This window comes from Bubalus bubalis, chromosome 20 (assembly GCF_019923935.1).
Source record: "Bubalus bubalis isolate 160015118507 breed Murrah chromosome 20, NDDB_SH_1, whole genome shotgun sequence".
Classification (NCBI taxonomy): Eukaryota; Metazoa; Chordata; class Mammalia; order Artiodactyla; family Bovidae; genus Bubalus; species Bubalus bubalis.
Window position 1 is genome coordinate 41,172,516 of NC_059176.1, and position 19,369 is coordinate 41,191,884.

Below are 19,369 nucleotides of genomic sequence, written 5' to 3' on the forward strand. Positions count from 1 at the left end.
ACGGGTCTGGCACCCCCCAGAGCAACATGCTGATAGTGGGGTGGGGAGATGGGGTCCCAGCCACACACCCACACCTCTGCAGATGTACCCCGAGACTCCACGGAGAGACAGAATGAAACAGAGGGGCCTCCACAGTAAGACTGCTTGCCAGGGCCCCCATCAATGACCCCAAAGTCACCCCAACTTCAGAGGAGCATAATAGACATGCAGGTGCCAGGTGGCCCGGAGAGCACCTCTGCTGTGAGCCAGAGGCCGAGGATGGGTCAGAGATCACAGACCACCCCTACCAGGATGTCCTCCTCGTAGCTGGCAGTGTCCCAAAGCCCCCACCCTGTCTGCTGCAAGAGCTACACGCGGAGCGCCCTTGGGCAGGGCGCGGACTCTGAGTCTCACCATGGCACGGCCTGACTGCACCCCCCTGAACTGAGGTGGCGACCTCATGGAGGCACAGGTAGGAGACATCTACTGTGCTAGGAGGGGGGCTGGCCCTGCAGTGACCCCCATGCTAGTGCAGATGGAGCGAAGGCTGCCACCCAGCCAACTGTTAAGTCAGGGGTTTATCCTGGATGATCCAGCAGGCCCGATGTAATCACAGGCCCTTACATCTGTCAGAGAGATGCGGCTCAAGAAGGACTTGATCTGTGCTGCTGGCTTTAGAGAGGATGCTGGGGATGCAAGCCAGGAAGGTGGGTGGCCCACAGCAGTCAGGAACTGGCCTCGGCAGCCAGCCCATGAGGAGATGGGAGCTCAGTCCTAAAACCACAAGCAACTGAGGTCTGCCAACACGCGGGATGCGTACTGGACAGGCCCTCCTGTTGAGCCTATGGAAAACACGCAGCCCAGCTGACACCTGGACTCAGCCTCGTGAGGCCCAGAAAATGGGCCCGTGGAGGCTGCTGCACTTGTGCCCCCAGAGCTGTGAGATGGCCCAGCTGTGCTGTTTCCAGCTGGGAATCTTGGGATCATTTGTTATGGTGCCAACAGGAGACTAACATACCTGCAACTGCCAGGCTCCAGCCACCCATCTGCAAATCCCTGAAAAAGAATTTCCCCTGTGGAGAGAGTCCAGAGCCTCTTACAAACAGAGTGTCTTTCCTTTGTCAGGGCTCAGCGAGGCCGACCATCACCCGGAGAGAGGGAGCCCGCGCGGGTCACACACATAGGAAGACTCACGGGGTGCTGGCAGGGACCAGCCTACTCCCCCTCTTCGACCCTGGGGAGGGCAGGGTGCTGCGAGGAGGATGCACCCCCTGTGACCCCAGGATCCTCCTCCCAATGGGCTACTGACACACCCTTCCCAGGGCTGCTGGGGAAGCAACACCGGTGCCTGGCACATGCCTGTGCTCAATCCAAACTGGTAGGAGGGAAATGGGGGTGTCTGGGCAGGAGACCGAGCTTCCAAGAGCAGGGCAGGCCTGGGGCTGGCTCTGCAGCCTCAGAGAAAAGGGTGTGAGCAGAGGAGCCTCCCCTGGCTGGCAGAAGGGGATAGTGGAGCCAGGGTGGGCTGCCCCTTCCTGAGACCCTCTGTGCTGCTGGGGCATGGCGTGGCCGGGGTAATGAGAGTGTGAAGGAGAGACAGGTGCCGTCTCAGCACCAGGCAGTCATTGCCGTCAGCACTCAGTGCACGAGAGCGACAGGGGCCCCAGCTACGCTTGCCGTCGGACGCCTGCCTGAATACAGGCAAGAGCTGCCGAGCATCCAGCACAGGGCATGCCCCCCGGCTGGGTCTCTAAGGGACTCAGAGCAAACACCTTGCCTTGGCTGAGTTGAAACAAAATCGCCTGCCACCCGTGCTACCAGGGAAGGGCCCTGGACAGCAGCTGCCCACGGTTTTCTCCTACGCCCTCTGCCCAGCGACTCACAGTTACTGAACGTCAGGACTCAGAGAATTCTTCATGAAGAGATGGAGGAATAAAGGCATTCTGTAGCTAAGGTGTGTGTTTGTGTATGTACACACATACATGCACACACATACACACACATGCACCGGCTGTGTGACTCATTAAGCACACAGAGCTGCAAGCCCTGCTTGCACCATCCCCCTACTCCAGCCCAGGCCTCTGACAGGTCCTAAGTCCAAGCTCAAACCAGCTAGATATTTAAAGCAACAGGACACCATTCAGCATCTCAGCCCCATCCCAGGGGCGCCTGTTCCAGCAGAAAGGAAAGTAACAACTTAATGAGTACTTTCGTGAGCTGGCCAAGGCCAATGCCAGGCTGGCAGCAGAACGACCGTTGATCCTCCCGGTACTGCAGAGGACAGTGGGCAATGGGAAGCCTCAGGCTCCCACAAGAAAGTGTAAAAATGTGTCTGCAAATAACATTTACAGATGTGGCCAGGCAGCAGGAGAAATGAAAAGAAGCCAGGGAGTTTTCAGGTTAAACCACGCCTGGCCAGCTCCAAGGTCTCATTTTTTAGACATCTAAAAACCATCCTAAGGACTGTGCACTTGAATTCTGCATTGACTTCAACTTGCAACCCTCCCCTCCTACCTTTTTTAAAGTATGAAAGCACCTGGGGAAGGAACAAGCATGAACTTTACCCATACACTAAATTAAAAGCTATTTTTAAAAGATAAACCACACTGATTTATGTTCGTTGAAGCCACTGCAGCAGACAAAACCACTCTCAACCTAAAGGGTGTAGAAAAGTCCTTTTGTGAGGAAGGGAACACCCAAGACACTCAGATTTCTAAAATGTTTCAGCGTAGAGCCAAGACTTTCTCTCCTTCTGTTTTACACGTGGAAACTGAACGGGCCAGTTGGACCCCAAGCAATGTGACCGCAGAATTTAGAAAGCTAAAAAAGGACACTGTGGTGAGAATGCACCCCATTCTTACAGGGTATTTTTAGACCCCCCAAGCCAGAGAGGGTTTTGATTGATATTCTGTGCCAAAATTAGAAAGGCAGGGTCCGAGGGAGGCTGCCAAGGGCCTGGGGTTTACCTCCAGACGCAACCAGTTCCTTGATGGCGAGGCTGAATGCGGCTGAGTCCGAACTGCCCTAATGGCCTCCTGGCCGGGAACCCTGCCCTCCTCGGGCCCTGGGAGGACTCATGGGACCAGGAGCAGGAGCCCTTCCCCCTGGGAACCCCCTCTGGACTCATGGGACCATGACCAGGAGACCCCATTCTCCAGGGCCCCCTGAGGGCTCATGGGACAAAAGCAGGAGTCACCACTCCCTGGGGCCCCTGAGGACTCATGAGACCAGGGGCAGGAGCATCCCCCTCCCACCCCCGAGACCTTTCTCCAGACTCACAATTCTGCGCTCGTAGAAGGCCCCGCTGCTGTAGGTGGTGGCCAGGGTGGACGCACACTCCTCCAGGTACCAGGGCCTGTGGCCGTTCTCGGTCGTGCTGCTCACGGAGATGGTGTAGACGCTATTGGTGTAGCCATCACAGGAGCAGTGGTCCCCCTCACGGCCGCCGTTCCCCGATGCCCAGACAAAAATGGAGCCCAGGCCTTGCCGGCCCTGGATGGGAGGGTGGGGACAGGTGTCAGCCCTCACTGGATGCCCCTGCTGGCTGGTCTCAGCCTGGCCCAGCACACCTCCCCCAGGAGGAAACTCAGAAGGATGCCACTTGGACCAGATGGGGGCCCCGAGTGTGTGGTTTCTGGGCTTCCTCTTGATGTTAACAGAGTCCTTGGCGAAACTCTGGACCCATCAGAATGACTGGACAGTACTGAGGAGCCCTCCCTGCTCTTCAGGGGAAGATGCAGGCCCTCCCATGACCTGACCTGTCCTGTCCCAGGGCCATGCCAGTGCTTTCCTCTGTAGCGACCCATGGTCCTAAACACCACACTGCACCCCATGTACGCTGACATGGGAGCTAATGGATGAATCTAACTTTTCTGAATTGCAAGAGCTAGTCCTGGGAGGGAGGGGATGAAGGTTCTGCAAAACCAGCTGTAGATGCACCCTTCCTGGGGAGCAAGTTCCTTGAAAAGCAGGTGGCCCAGGACCTATGGGTCAAGGGCCAGGTGCCAGAATGCCCAGGGCCATCCTAGGAGAGTGCCCCAGGGCCTCCACAGGGCCAACACTGAAGCGCTCAGACTGCCAGCTTGGCCAAGCTCCATCCTCACCCACGGGCCCAACCAGGCTCCTCTAGCCACAGACACCGGATGAACAAGCACACCAGTGCCAGATGGAGCTGACCTATTGGTCCAAAGGCAGGACCTGCTAGTGGGTGCAGCTGGCTTCAGAGGGTGGAGCCAACACCCTTCTCCAGATGGGTGGAGCCAACACCCGTCTCCAGATGGGCGGGTGCCCCAGTCTCCTCACCCCCTACCCCCCCATCCAAATATGCAGGAGGAAACCCAGGCTTTCCCCAACTACTGGCCAATTTAAAGGAAGCTTTCAAAGGAATCCTGCAACCCTGGTAGCTGTTTGAAGCCCTGCTTCTGATGGGATGCAGACACATGACCCCGGCACCCAAGGCCACCTGGGTTGAGGCACCCACCTTCCCCGGAGGCGCCAGGACACCCCACATGTGGACCAAGTGGACCCCAGGGCCCGCTCTCTTGTGCCGGTTTGTCTTCACTCCAACATTCCCGCCAGCTCTAACCTGGGGCTTGAGAGCCAGCCCAGCCCCCGGCACAAAGCTGCCTCATCCACTCTTGTTCACACATCTCTGGGGAGTTCCGTCCCCATGGCCAGCACAAAGGGCAGTCGCTAGAAGGACTGAGGACACGGGTTTGTCTGTGCAAGTAACCACACAAAGCTCATACAAAGCAGTAAGAATCCGAATGAAATTCAATCAGAGCCTGTCTCTGATTCTCTCACGAGAATCATCTCTGGACACCTTCACCTTCAGTCCTCACCACACTGCAGGTTACTGATCAAAGGCAGAGGGAGCTACATTCCTACTCCTGCTTTGCAGAGTGCTGCTTACATTTGTAAGCACCCACACTGCTCACACCGCCCACACTCATGACCACCCATACTTGTGAGCGCCCACACCACTCATATGGCCTGCACTCATGAGTGCCCATGCTGTTCACACCACTCACATTTGTGAGCGCCCATTCCACTCACACAGCTCACACTTGTGAGCATCCACACCGCTCACACTCGTGAGTGCCCACACTACTCACATGGCCCACACTGCTCACACTACCTACACAGCTCACATGCGAGAGGACAATGCCTGGGTCTCACTACGATGCAGGCATGGGCTTGGCTGGTCCAGGTAAGCCTGAGTCTGTGTTTCTAATGAGCTCCCCAGTGATGCCGGCGAACAACAGGGGCCTAAATGCCAAAGAGTTGCCTCTCTTCACCCTGTACTTTGCAGGGACCCCTGACCCCTGAGTTCTCACAGGTGTCAGAGCATCCAGAGCCTCTCTCCCTTCTGAGAACAGTCTCCTGGAAAACAGCATGGGAACGGGGCAGAGGAAACACCCAGGACAGAGGTGTAAGGAACGTCCAAGCTGTCTCTGAGGACTGTGTGTTCACATTCCACACCTTCTGTTCACCTGGAAGCCACGGGATGGTGGCTCTAGGGCAGTGGTCCCCAACATTTTTGGCACTAGGGACAAGTTTTGTGGAAGATGATTTTTCCACAGATTGGGGTGGGGGTGGTTTTGGTATGGTTCAAGCACCTTATACTTATTGTGCACTTTATTTCTATTATCATTACATCAGCTCCACCTCAGATCATCAGGCATCAGATCCTGGAGATGGGGACCCTGCTCTAGGGTGAGGACGTGTCAACCCCAGCTGTGAACTCGCACTTCTGTTCAGGAAGACACCACCTCCACTCCTCAGAATGTGTTTCGGCATCTTGCCAGGGAAGCAGATGGCTCGTCTGTGGGTGTGGAATGCTAGTGAATGCTAGGCACTGGACCCAGCCAGTGCCTTCAGCCACAGTGTGGTAGACTCTCCCCTTCTGGGTGACCAGCCACATGAGGACCAATATCCAACACCTCTTTATGCTAAAGTACAGCATCTGATGGTGCCTCCAGAACCTGCACCATCTACCAAAGATGCAGTTGGCTTTTACAGGGGAGGCTGCAGGTGACAAGTGGGGCATCAAGGAGGAAAACAGACGGAAGAATGTGGTTTGGTTTGAGACCATCAAATTTCTAGGAGGATTTTCAGTGACAGCTTCTGACAGTTGCAATTTAAGGCTCTCTATGTGACATATTTTATTCAGAAAGACTAAAAAAAACAATGCAATGACCTCAGTATCTCAGGAAACTGACACGAGTGGCAGGAACCACGCGGTCCCTCTGCAGCTTCTGCACTCCTGATGACTGAATGAGGCCAGTGTGGCTCAGAACTCAGCATGTGGAGCCCTCACAGCTCCCGACACTCCACCCTCTACAGCTCATCTATACACCCGAGAGAGGTCAGGCCCAGACAACCAGCCCGTCTCCTGGAAACAGCTCGTCCTCAGCTCTCAGAATCTTTAGAAATCATCTCTTGGAAATGGCCGACACTCAGGATTCACATCTCTCAAAAAGCATCTTCAGGGATGACCCTGGAGGTCCTGTGGCTCTGACTCCACGCTCCCAATGTAGGGGGCCCGGGTTCGACCCCTGGTTGGGGAACTACATCCTACATGCTACAGCTAAGAGCTCACATCTGCAACTATACCACCCATGTGCCACAACTTAGCCCCGGTGTGACCAAGTAAGTGAATAAAGAAAATATCTTTAAAAAGCAGCATCTTCCATTCAATAAAAGTGGTCTCTAACTTACACCTAATTTTAGGAGGTTCCCCTTGGTGTCAAGAGTGAGAGCCACATGACCCAGCACACGAGGGATGCTGGAAACTGGGGCAATGAGATCTGTGCATCTGGCAGCAGCTAACGTGCCTGCGCCTGACCTCCCAGCACCCCGTGAGCTCGGCCACTCGCCAAGCTGACTGAAGAGCCTGCACATCTCCTCGGGGTCATGAGGATAGAAGAAGATGTCTGTGTCCTGTGTGTGAGCTATGGACGTGCTGATGTCTACCTGTTTCCCTCTTCTTTTGTCTCAAGAGTGTCAGGGTAAGCACAGAGCTGTGAGGGACGTGAGAACGGAGCCCCACTCTGGTCACTCACTTCTCAGACATTCAAGCCCTGAGCGGCCAGGGAGGACAGAGGGCAGAATAAGAAGCCTCACACTTGTGTACAGTATCACGTGGCCCGGAGCCACCGGACCACGGGGTCTGAGGCTGGGGGTGTTCCAGGAGACAAACACCCCAGCCCCATAGAAGGGAATTAATAGATAGAAAGTGACCAAACTCAGCACATCCAGAAAAGTGACCAGATTGTATTATTCAGGCAAAGGAAATCATCAACAAGGGCCTGTGGAGGGGGGTAGGGTGGGGTGCAGAGGGCGGAAAGCCTTGCTTTCAGGACAACCACTGGTACCATCTGACTTGTTAACTATGTATTGACCACACTTTAATCATGGTGCACAGTTTATAATAAAATAATAACTTTAACAATACGGTAAAAGTATATAAATAATAAGATGTGGTTGACCCAGCCCCACTGTCCTATCTCCCACAGGAGAAGTCAGAGGCATAAACCCTGCCTCGGGAGGCCTAGACTTCCAGCTCTAACCTCGCTGGCATTGCCTGGCCACCCAGGGCCACCGGAACACTGATCACAGGCCAGTGTCTGCTCCAGGAAGCTGTCCTCGCCCAGAAATCCACTGTGTCCCCTCCTTGTGAGACCTAGGACCCTCTCTGCCCCAGTTTTCCTGACTCACAAGGACCCAGAACTGACAACCATGGAGTGACTGGGGTGTCCTCCTCTGCCCTCCTTGGCTGATGGGTTGAGGGCCCATGCTCAGGTGTTTGCTCTGACAGCCCCTGGTGGGCTCCACCCAAGACGTCCTAAATGTCTGGGTGGCACACTGGCGGGGAGGGAGCACTATGGAGACCTGATGCCTTGCGGTTGTCAGGTGAGCACACAGCCTGTGATGGATGCACAGAGCTCCAGGATGGGGGTCCTGTGGGCAGGTGGGCTGAGTCCCAGACACCCTTCCACCTGCAGAGCCCCACTAACAGGCCAGGCGGTCAGTCTAGGACCCCCACCACCCAGCTGCACACCCCAAGCTGGGGGCTGTCAGGCTGTGAGGCAGAGTCCTGGGGCTGGCAGGTGAGCTGCAGGCACCTTGGGAGCAGCGACTCTGTAATGAGATGACGTCCCTCTGCTCTGGTTTCGTGGGTAGCTGCTGTCCTGAGCCCCCACTTGACTTCTCCCTCACTCTGGCCCTGGTCCCACCTCATCCTGTGTCGGGGCTCTCCCTGAGTCACTCCGACTGTGTGTGTGTGATCCTCAAATTTATTTATATATTTATTTAACTGGGGGGAGTGGCATGTAGGGTCTTGCTTCCCCGATCAGGGACAGAACCCCTGCCCTCACACTGCAAGTGTGAAGTCTTAACCACTGGACCTCCGGTGACGTCCCTCAAATTTATTCACTTCTACCTACATGACAAGATTTCTCCTTACTTCTATCTTGGTTACTTAATATGACAGACTGCAAACCAGCAGGAAGCTGATCCCTTACTCGTCTCTTAAAGGGTGAGAAGCAGAGCCCTTCAATGCGCAGAGAAGATCATCTTGGGTTTGTAGAATTGCTTTTAATATTATGTTTTTGGCTTCTTTATTCTTTCTGGTTTTTAATTGTTGAGAGCCCTCACCCTGCCCTCCCACCGCGGCTCTGGGTCACCACACCTTTCTGATGCCGTGCTCGAAGGCCTGTCTGGCCAGCCGGCCGGGCCCGTCCACCGTCTTGCCATCATCGTCCGGCCCCCAGCTGGCGCTGTAGATGTCGATGTAATTGGGTCTGGTGCCCAGAGACTTGGCCTCCACCACATCGGTCACATCTCCATCCAGCATTCGGATGCCTGAAAGCACAGGCGGATGTGAGAGCTGTGTGGATGCTGGCCCCTCGTGGGCGGGGTTCCCATGTACAACATCTGGCCCCACACTCAGCTGGGACCCCAGCCACTAGCAACTCCCACCCTGACAGCCTGGAAACCCTGCTTGAACACAGTGTCAGAGAAATTCGCATTAGAACAAGAGGGACTCAGACCTGAGCACCATCACAGGTTCAACGATGGTGCCCACAGCCACGTGGGCCCTGGCTAAGGCCTGAGGGAAGGCTGAGGTCACCAGGTGTCCGGCTCCTTGTGGCAGGATGGCCTCAAGAGTGAGCAGACACCAACGCAAACTGCTTTACCTGCTGGCTCCACCTGCTCCCCACTCCTTCACCTTCCATGGACTGCAGGCTTGTGTTCCCAGGCTCAGGGTTGATCCCCTAATCCCATGCCAGCATATCTGGAGGCAGGACTTTCAGGAGGTTCAGATGCGGTCATGAGGGGCCAGGACAGGACTAGCAGACTCAGGGGAACAGATGGCGAGAGCGTGCCTCTCATCTCCTCTGCCACGTGAGAACACAGGTGGCGGTCATCGGCCAGCTGCCACGCCACGGGGCCCTCGCGAGAAAGCAGTGGGCTGGCACCTTGAACTTGGGTTTCAGCCCCCCAGAACTGTGAGCCACAAGGGCCTGTGGTCTGGGCCGCCTGGTCTGTGGGATTTTGTCATGGCTGCCCGAGAGGTTTGGACCCTCAGGTGTCTGGTAGCAAATGCGGAGCTGCCACCATTGTTCAAGCCTGGATGTGACGGCACAGGACGGGGAGTGGGGGGGTGGGGGAGGTGGACACCTTGTCACCAGCTCCGGAGAGGAGGCCTGGGGAGGAGGCCCCTCACCCATGGAAGGTGGGGGGTACATGGGACAGGCCACCAGGGAGACCCTGCCCAACCACCTGTTGTAACCAGTTAGTGACCACAGGGCTACCTCATCTCCCTAAGCTTCTGACGTCTGTAATGTGCGGTGATGAAAGCTGTCAAATCTGCGGAGGCGCCAAAACATCTAAAAAGATGGTTCATATAACGTGCCTGGCACACGGTAAGTGGCCACTGTGTCAGCAGCTAGTTCTGACCCTATCAGTAAAAACCGGGACAGTAGACCTACCTCCAGGGGCTGTTAACAATAACTACTTTTTACCTTTATTTTTAAAACATTTACTATTTGACACATGAAGGATTGCCTGGTACACACGTTACAAGCCTACTAAATAAAGCCTGGTACACATTTTAGTTACAAAGCCTACTAAATAAAGTAACAGACACACATGAACCTCCATCTTGGGAAAATATGAACTTGAACACCTGACGCCTTGACCCAGAAATGTGCATTAGTTTATCCACTGCCTTAACAGTGGGCGCTTTAATATGAGTGGAAGCAGGCTTAAATAACACAGTGTGCACTGGGAATTCATCCTTTGTCAGTTACTTAAGTTATAAATACCTTCTCCCAGTTGGTGCCTTGTCTGCTCACTTTGTTTACGATGTCTTTTGATAAATAGAGGTTCTCGGTTTGAATAGAGTAAGAGCCGAATGTTCTTTGGGCTTGTCAGCATCTGTGGAGGATGGACCCTCCGTGCTGTACTTTCTCCTTTCTGACTTCTGGGGGTTGAGAGCAGTCAGCATGGCCCCGAAAACCACGCCTCCCGGTCTCCGGTCTGTGTGTCCAGGGCCCCTGTCTCCATGGCTGTGTCACAGATGGGACCTTGGGGCTCTTGGAGCCATGAACACTGAGAAGGATGCTGGCTGCTTCGTGGGGCAAAGGTGCAGCCCTGGGGCAAGATGAAGCGCAGAGTGCTTCAGGGGGAAGAGAGCAGGGGCTCGACAGTCCTGGGGTGGAATCACATCCCAGCTGCATCTGGCCTTGGGCCAGGGTCTCACACTCTCTGAGCCCATGTTTTCCACAAAACCTGCCGGGGCAGTCGGGAGGATAATATAACATTGGGGCCCTGATGCCCTCTTCTTTCTGAAAAATAGCAGCTGCTTTCTTCATGTCCTTATCTTTAGCAATGGATTCTCCTGGCAAGAGACCCCGCCGACCATACACACAGCCAAAACCAAACCAGTTCTGCCATCCAGGTGGTGACAGTAGCCTGCCATCCTTAGGCCTCTCCAGGCCAGGGATGGGTGGTGGAATGCCAATGTCTGAACAGGAACAAGATGCCAGGAGACATCCCCCAAGTACGTAAAAACAGAAGACCAGAATGCTTCCCGACACCTCTCACATGCCTCCTCCTCCATCCTGGAGGAAGAGTGACTGATGTGTGAGGAAGAAAGCATGACATACTGAGATTTTAATTAAGCATCTGTTTTCCCAACACTGACAAGCTGCCAACAAGGAAAAGGTAAATATTTCCAGTGGAGACCTGCTGTTCCGGTATTAGCATTAAATGAGAATGGCTCTCTGGAAATGCCCAACTGAAGAAAACAGTCATCATTTCTTTAATGAAAAAATAAAGACCCATAAACTGTCAGGTACAAAAATTATGTGGACAAACCATCTGGATTTGGTTTGTCCTGGTTGTTGGTGTGCCCACACCTGGGCAGCAGGCTGGGTCCAGGGCTCCTGGGAACAGGACACACGGGGCTGACCCATCCACTCTGAGGTCCCATTTAGGGAACGAGGTGGGAGAAGAATGAGGAGGAGGGGGAGGGGGCTTTACAGGGCCTGCTGCGCAGCTCAGCCCCTGGCAGAGTCACATCCGGGAAGATTGCACAGCTGGGCTTGCCGCAGTCACCTTTCCACAGACTGACCTGCACCCACAGCAGCCTCACTGTCCTGGAGAACCCGACGAAAGCACTGATTTTACAAGTCTCCTGAGGAAGTTAAAAAAACAACCACAATTTTCTCATAGTGACCCATCCTTCCTCCCTTCCCCTGCTCCTAATTTACAGAAGGGAATGACAACCCACTCCAGTACTCTTGCCTGGAGAATCCCATGGACAGAGGAGCCTGGTGGGCTACACAGAGTCGGACTCGAATGAAGCAACTGAGCACACAGCACATGCAAATCACAGGCTTGTGTGCAACGGGCAAACCCACCCAGGGCCACTGCATCGCCCCTACAAGTGCCCTGCATCCGTCCACTTTCACAGGCCAGTGGGAGGCAGGCGGTGCTGGACTTGCAGACAGGGTCTTAAAGGAGTAATTAAGCTGAAGTGAGGTCACATGGGTGTACCCCCCATCCGATAGGCCTGGTGTCCTTCTAAGAGGAAATTCCGACACAGACAACACAGACCAAGGGATGACCATGGGGAGACAGAGATGAGCAGCTATCTGCTGGTCTAGAGAGAGGCCTTGGAAGAAACCAGGCCTGCCAACACCTTCACCTTGGACGTTCAGCCTCTAGAGCCGAGAGAAAATGTTTCTGTTGGTGAGCCAAGAAAAAGATAACCAGAAGAACACCCTCTGCCCTCCTCCCTCTCCCCAGCAGGAAGTCAGCCATCAGGCTGTCTGGAGGAGGGAAAGGGAGCGGGATGTGGGCCCATTCCTGTCTATTGAGAGGTAATGTGTTTTGCCTTCAGCAAATGAATGGCAATGCAAGAGCAATGAACAGCGGCAAGTAAAATTAGACTGTGGCTTCTTGAGTGTGACAAATGGGCCTCGCCAACAAATTTTGTTCATTAATCCTGAGTTTATTTTAGCAATTTCCACAGAGAATTGATTTCATCTTTCTCTCTTTTTCCACTAAAACTACAGTATATTCTGTCCTACCAACAGCCATTCTGGACTGAGGGAGGTTGCAACAGTTGTTTAGAAATGCTGCAAACCTGAAAGGCTTCTGCTCTCATTATGGCCCAAGACAAATAAGCTCTCAGATCTGTAAACATGCCTGCTCTGAACAGCCTCCTTCTAAGACCTGGGGCGTGTCTGCAGGACTGGGAGGCACATGTAGACTTGCCACAGGGTTACAGGAAGTGTCCAGACACCACGGCTGACCACCACACCAGGTCTCCCTGGGCTCCTGTTCAGTCCGATATCCCTCATGGTGGAAATGAGGCAGGAGCCAGTGGTGTCCAGTAAACTCTTGGGGTCCTGCACCGTCTTGGGCCCCTGAGAGGAGGCCTCTCCCAGTAGGTCTTGCATGAACCCTGTCTCTTATTTTCTGTATTCTGATGCTTCAGGCCTTGCTGACCCTGCAGGTACTGAACCCCCACACTTTCAAGCTGGCCAGTTCTTGGAGATGGTACAGGAGGCCCCCAGGATGTCTTCCTTCAGCAAACCAGACAATCCAGAGTCCACGCCACAAGCATGTCTTTCATTGGGAGGGGGGGGTCTTACCTTCAGGTTACTCTCCACCTGCCCCAGTCACCCCAGGGCCAGGAACCAGACCACCAGGGGCAGCCCCTAAGCCCCAAGCCCTGAAATGATTCAAACTAGTCCATCTTAAGCCTGCTCACCCCTCCTCACTTGTCTTTTATGCAGAAACCACAATAAGGGCTGCAGATCACTGCTTCCCTTGCTCCTTCTGCCTCCAGAGAGACCCTGGAGCCTGCCATGTGTCCCCCATGGCAGCATGACCCATTCTCTTGGGAACTGTGAGTGACAGACTCTGCTCAGGGACCACTGTCTCCTGACCTGTGGGCCTGTCATATCTGAATAATAATGAAAACTCTATTTCAAAACAGGTCACTCTTTCATAATCAGGTTCTACTGATTCGTCAGAGAACAGTAAAAAGCGGAAGAACCTCAGCAGTGCACTGGAGATTTGAAATCCTGACTGAGTTTCATGGTTTCTGCACCAGGGAGCAGGGTCCAGAGAGCAAAGCAGTTCAATGAGGGCTGGCGGGGCGGGACAGGGGACAGCAGGCAGGACAGGGACTTAGCCCCATAGGCAGGGATGTGAGGAGCCCTGAAGGATGTATGTCCTATGACAGGATGCCCTGAGCGGGCCTCTGATGAAGACCAGACAGCAGTGACAAGAAGACAGTCACACCACCCAGCAAGAAGGCCACTGGCTTGTCACGCAGGCTCAGACATGCTCTGTGTTCTCTCCCTGCCTATCTTTCTCACAAGCCCCCAGGAGGGGAACTGCTTCCACTCAGTTTCCATGAGGACAACCTCAGAATCGCACATACAGCCTAGAATAGGCTCACCTGTCCTCTGGGGAGGATGGTGGCCACACCTGCCCATCTCCTCCTTCCTAAGGCTCCTCTCGGCCTCGGAGTACCATACCCGGCAGGTGGGGGCCTTTGATGAGAATGTGGGGGTTGTGGCTACCCACAGTCATTAAATCCCCCCAAACCTCCCAATGGATTTTAAATTTTCCTGCAGTTAAAAACACACGTGGAGCCTTTGAAGATTAATCTGCAGCTTAAATTGTACTCTTAAAATACTCGTAAGCCTAAACAGCTTAATGGAAATGCTAATGAGACTGAGTTCTGTGAGTCTGAATTAACATAATGAACTAATTTATGGGCAAGGATTAATTTAGCTGTTATGTACTTAACATTCTCCTGTTTATGAAAGGAAAAGCATGATTCAGTTCCCCCATCAAAACAGGGAACAAAAACACCAGCAGGAACGTGGCTGCTGCTGCTGCACTTGTCCTTCCCAGAAAGAGTCAACAGGCTGAAAAGGCGCCCGCCCTTTGTCCTTCACGAGCCCTGAGCAGGACACCTTTCAGTTCCAGGGCACCGCCTGCCCCTCAGCAGCCTGAGGATCTGTCCCTCGGGCTAGGGGGCTTTGCTGAGCTGGAGCTGGACACAGGGGCAGGCTGTGCTTCAGGTGACCCCATCCCGCCTCAGGGAAGTGTCTGAGTCCTGCTAAGCATCAGCTCAGGGGAGCAACTCACCAAAAGCCAGACGCCCCCTAAAGTTACGATGGACGTGAGTCTGAGTGAACTCTGGGAGTTGGTGATGGACAGGGAGGCCTGGCATGCTGCGATTCATGGGGTCGCAAAGAGTCAGACATGACTGAGTGACTGAACTGAAGTGAACTGAAAGTAAAAAAGGCAAGGGCTTCATCACGCACCCTACAGGTGACCTCACCCAGCAAGTTCTCCTTAGGCCAGGGTGGGGTGGGCATCCTACAGGACATTGGGAGGGGCCCTGAGGCCAGAGGACCCAATGCAGTGGCCTGGCTCACCCCCCATGTCTGGGAGGGGCTCTCAAGGAACCAGCCGGGAGGGCTCTGTCCGGAACTCACCTCGCGGGTGAGACACTGATTACGATGAGCTGAAGGCTGGTGGGCACAAGTCTGAGCCCACCCACCACCACTGCCAACCAGAAGCAGACAGGGACAGAGCGATGGGGAACACTAAGCACAGGGCTAAAATTTTTTAAAAAATAAAAAAAAAGGTTAAGAGAGTGAGAGAATAAAGACAGCGAGGAGAAATGGGCAGGGAGGGCTCGCCATCCTCTCTCTGTGACTTCCCAGGTTGACCCAGTTATCACAGGAAGGATGGAGAGCACGGCTTAGAACATATGAGGCTGGAAGAGAGAAGCAAGGCCCAGTTACCTTTGGAAGAAATGTGAATGCAGCCAAGGAGAAGGATGCCCACTGTGGACCACAGACCCTTTCTATCTGCTCTGCGCCGCCTCACAGGCATGGTGGCAACAGTCCTCACCCGGTCACCACTGCAGCACCAGGAGCCACAGCTGCAAAGGGACGACCTCGGCTTAACACCAGGGGCCTGAGCTCACATGTCGGCTCTGCCAGCAGCAGTGGTGTGGACCCAGACGTAGCAGGCAAGCCTCCTCTCTAACTGTCAGTCTCCCCTGGTGTGAAGCAACTGTACTAACACCCAGCTCCAAGCGTCATTCTGAGGACCAGATGCACAGATGACTATGTGTGTTGGTGCAGCATCTGGTAACTAATGGCAACCAGTGACAGCACTGAGAGCCATCACAATAAAAATACCAATTGCCCGGATGACGAAGGGAAATCGAGCCCCTGGTCCACCTCTACTCAGGGCCCTAGAAATAACAGAAGCAAGAAAAGAAACGAATAAAACAGTAACAGCCCTGGAAAACAAGGGACAGGAGGAGGAGGCGGGGTGGGAGGCTGCGGCGGGGGGTGTAGTGGCAGCGGTGGTGGTGAAGGGATGGGGTGGAGCGGGGTGGGCGAGGGGGTGGGGTGGTTAGGGTTAGGGTCCTGCCATGCCAGAGGGTTAGGGATGGGGTTAGGGTTAGGTGGGTGGGATAGCCATCTCCCCTCTGGGCTGCCAGTGGGCAGCAGCAGGCTTCATTCAGAGTCTGACACCAAGGACGAGGGCACCAAGGCTGGACAGGGAGAACAAAGTGGGCAATGCGGGGGGCCAGTACCACCTTGCCAGACTCCAGCATCTTCTCTCAATAGTCAACAGAACATCCAGAGAGAAAGTTGGCAAGGATGTGGAAGAACTCATCACTACTAACAACCAATAGGGTCTCACTTCTAGAACATTCTACTCAACAAGAGAATACACATCCTTGTCAAGTGTGTGCATAAGACTATCAAGATAGATTCACCCCTGACCTCAACAAATCTAGGAGAACTGAACTCCTATCCAAGTGTGTTCCACAACCACAAGGGTCTCTAACTTGGACTCTAACTAGTAACCAATGGCAGAAAGAGAACAGAGCATCTCCAAACAGCTGGAAACAAAACAACATGCTCTTAAATAATCTATGAGCCCAAAAGGAAGTATCAACGGAAAAACCAAACATTGAACTGAATGAAAAGGCAAATACAACTATCAAAATCTGTGAGACATGGCTAAACTTTCTGCTATGAGAGGGATTTATGGCACCACTGTTTACATCAGAGAAGAGGAAAACATCTCAAATCAATAACGGAAGCATCCACTTCAAGATCCTAGAAAAAGACTTCGCGAAGCCCAAAGCAAGAGGAAGGGAGGAAGCATAAAGACGGGAGCAGAAAACGATGAGGTTGAAAACAGAAAAACACTAGAGAAAATAAGCATAACAAAGAGCTGTTTTCTAAAAAGATTACTAAAACTTGGTAAACTTCAAGTATGAATGACTTAAAAAAAAGGGGTGGGGGGGTGGGAAGACACAAATTACCAACATTAGGAATTAAACAAAATATAACCACAGACTCTACTGCACCAAAAGTGCAATAAGAGAATACTACAAACAACTCTACACAAATAAATGTGACAAGTTAGATGAAACGGGCCACCTCCTCACAACATACAAACTACACAATTCTTGCCCGGGAAATCCCATGGACAGAGGAGCCTGGAGGGCTACAGTCCATGGGGTCACAAAGACTCGGACACAATAGAGCATATGTGCACTGCACTCAGTATGAAACAGACAATTTGAACAGCTCTGTAACTTTTCAAGAAATTTAGTTTGTAATTAAAAAAAAAATCTCCCCCCAAAAGAGATTTTTTAGGTCAGAAGAATCTACTAGTAGTTAAAGAATTAACACCAATTCTACACAATCACTTCCAGAATATAAAAGGGAGGGAACAATTCTCAATTCACTTACTGAAGCTAGGACTGCTCTGATACTAAGATCAAACACAGTGTAAAGTGAGAGAGAGAGAAAAATTACAAACCAAGACTCCTCATGAACATAAAAACCCTTTACAAAATATTAGCAAATGGGTTTCAGTAATGTATCAAAAAGGAAAAGAAAACATCATGGCCAAGTGGGGCTTACTGTACAGACAATACTGGATCAATATTCAGAAACCAATATAACCCACCATACTAACAAGCTAAAGAAAAATCACATAAAACATGTCACTCGATGAGGAAAAGGTGGTGACAAAATTTTACACCCATGCATTCTTTAAAAAATTCAAAAAACTGTGAATAGAAGGGAGCATAATGAACTTCCTAAAAAACATTTACAAAAAAATTATTCTTAATGTAAAGGTCTAGACCTTGTTCCTAAGGTCAGGAACAAGGCAAGGATGTCTGCTCTTGGCCGGAAGTTGTAACCATGGTGATAAAGCAAGAGAAGGAAATAAAAGGCACATGGATTAAAAAGAAGAAATAAAATTGCCCCAATTTGCAGATAAAAGTATCAAGTATAAAAAGAATCTATACCTAGAACTAATAATGAAGTTTAGAAAGGTTGCAGGATACAAGATTAACATGCAACAAACATTTGTATTTCTGTATGTTAACAATGAACACATGAATGTCAAAGAAAAACAATGACTTTTATCATCATTTAAATAAAATGAAATAGATATAATCCTAACCAAACACGTATAGAACTTGCATGGTAAAGCGTCATGGTGCTGACGAAAGAAATCAAAGATATAAATAAATGAAGAGACATATTGTGTTCATAAACATAGTAAAGAAGTCAATTCTCCCAATTAATGTACAGGTTTAACACAATTCCTACCAAAACCCCAGCAAGATTTTTTGCTAGATACTGACAAAATACTGATAAAACTTGTACAGAACAGCAAAAGAATTAGGAAAAATAAAGTGGGAACAATCAGTCTAACTTATTTCATAACTTTCTGTAGCTACGACAGTCAAGACCTTGCTGCACTGGCAGAGTGACACAGGCACAGAGATCAATGGAACAGACTGAAAGCTCAAATATAAACTCATACAAACAACTCAAATGACTCTTGACAAAAGTGCAAAAGCAACTCAATGGAAGAAAGGCACTGCAACACACGGTGCCACAGCAACTAAATGTCCACAGGCACACAAAACCAAAAATAAGAAACCTAGACACAGATCTGACACATTATTCAAAACCAGCTCAGAGTGGATCTCTCAAAATGGAACTAACAACTTTTATAAAACTATAAAGCTTTTAGAAAGAAAAAACAGACACTATCTTTAGAATGTAAGATAAAGCAGAGCTATAAGACTGATACCAACAAAAATGACCTATAAAAGTTAAAGTTGATCAACTGGATTTCATCAAAATTTTAAAATTTTACACTGGAAAAGATATAGTTGAGAAGGATGAAATGACAAGTCATAAAATGGGAGAAAACATTCACAAACAACATCATCATCATAGCACAAATAGCTAGAACATACAAAGATCTCACAACACTTAATAGTTAAAAACTAGAAAATGAGAAAAAAGACATGAGGAGATATACCACCAGAGAGGACACACAGATGGCAAATAAGGACATGAAAGGATGCCCCACATCACTAGCCTTAGAGAAGTGCAAATTAATGAGATATCACTACATACCCATCAGAATGGCTAATGTAGAATCAGTGACAATACCAAATACTGGCAAGCAGCAGAGAAACTGGATCACTCGCACAGTGTCAGTGGGAATGTCAAATGGCACAGCATCTCAGAAAAACACTGCCAGTTTCTTAAAAAAAAAAAAAAAGAACATGTAACTTTCCACAGAACCCAGCAAGCTGCACTCCTGGACGTCTATCCCAAAGAAATGAAGACACTGCTCACACAAGAATGGAAGAATGCTCACACATTCATACAAGAATGTTTTCAGGAGCTTTACTAGTAATACCCCTCAAACTAGAAACAACACAGATATCCTTCAGTGGGCGAACGGTAACACAAACTGCGTTACATCCATACCATGGAAC

At 51.4% G+C, this 19,369-nt stretch overlaps 1 protein-coding gene across 2 annotated transcripts in view; it reads right to left on the bottom strand.

Moving 5' to 3' along the window:
• PCSK6 (proprotein convertase subtilisin/kexin type 6) overlaps positions 1-19,369 on the bottom strand; it is a 169,924-nt gene that overhangs the window by 56,188 nt on the left and 94,367 nt on the right. For both annotated transcript variants that reach the window (XM_025271642.3, XM_025271641.3), the window contains exons 7-8: positions 8,672-8,844; positions 3,259-3,471 (exon numbers count right to left, since the gene is read on the bottom strand). In XM_025271642.3, coding sequence (XP_025127427.1) covers positions 3,259-3,471; positions 8,672-8,844 — 386 coding nt within the window. The remainder of the gene's footprint in view (positions 1-3,258; positions 3,472-8,671; positions 8,845-19,369) is intronic.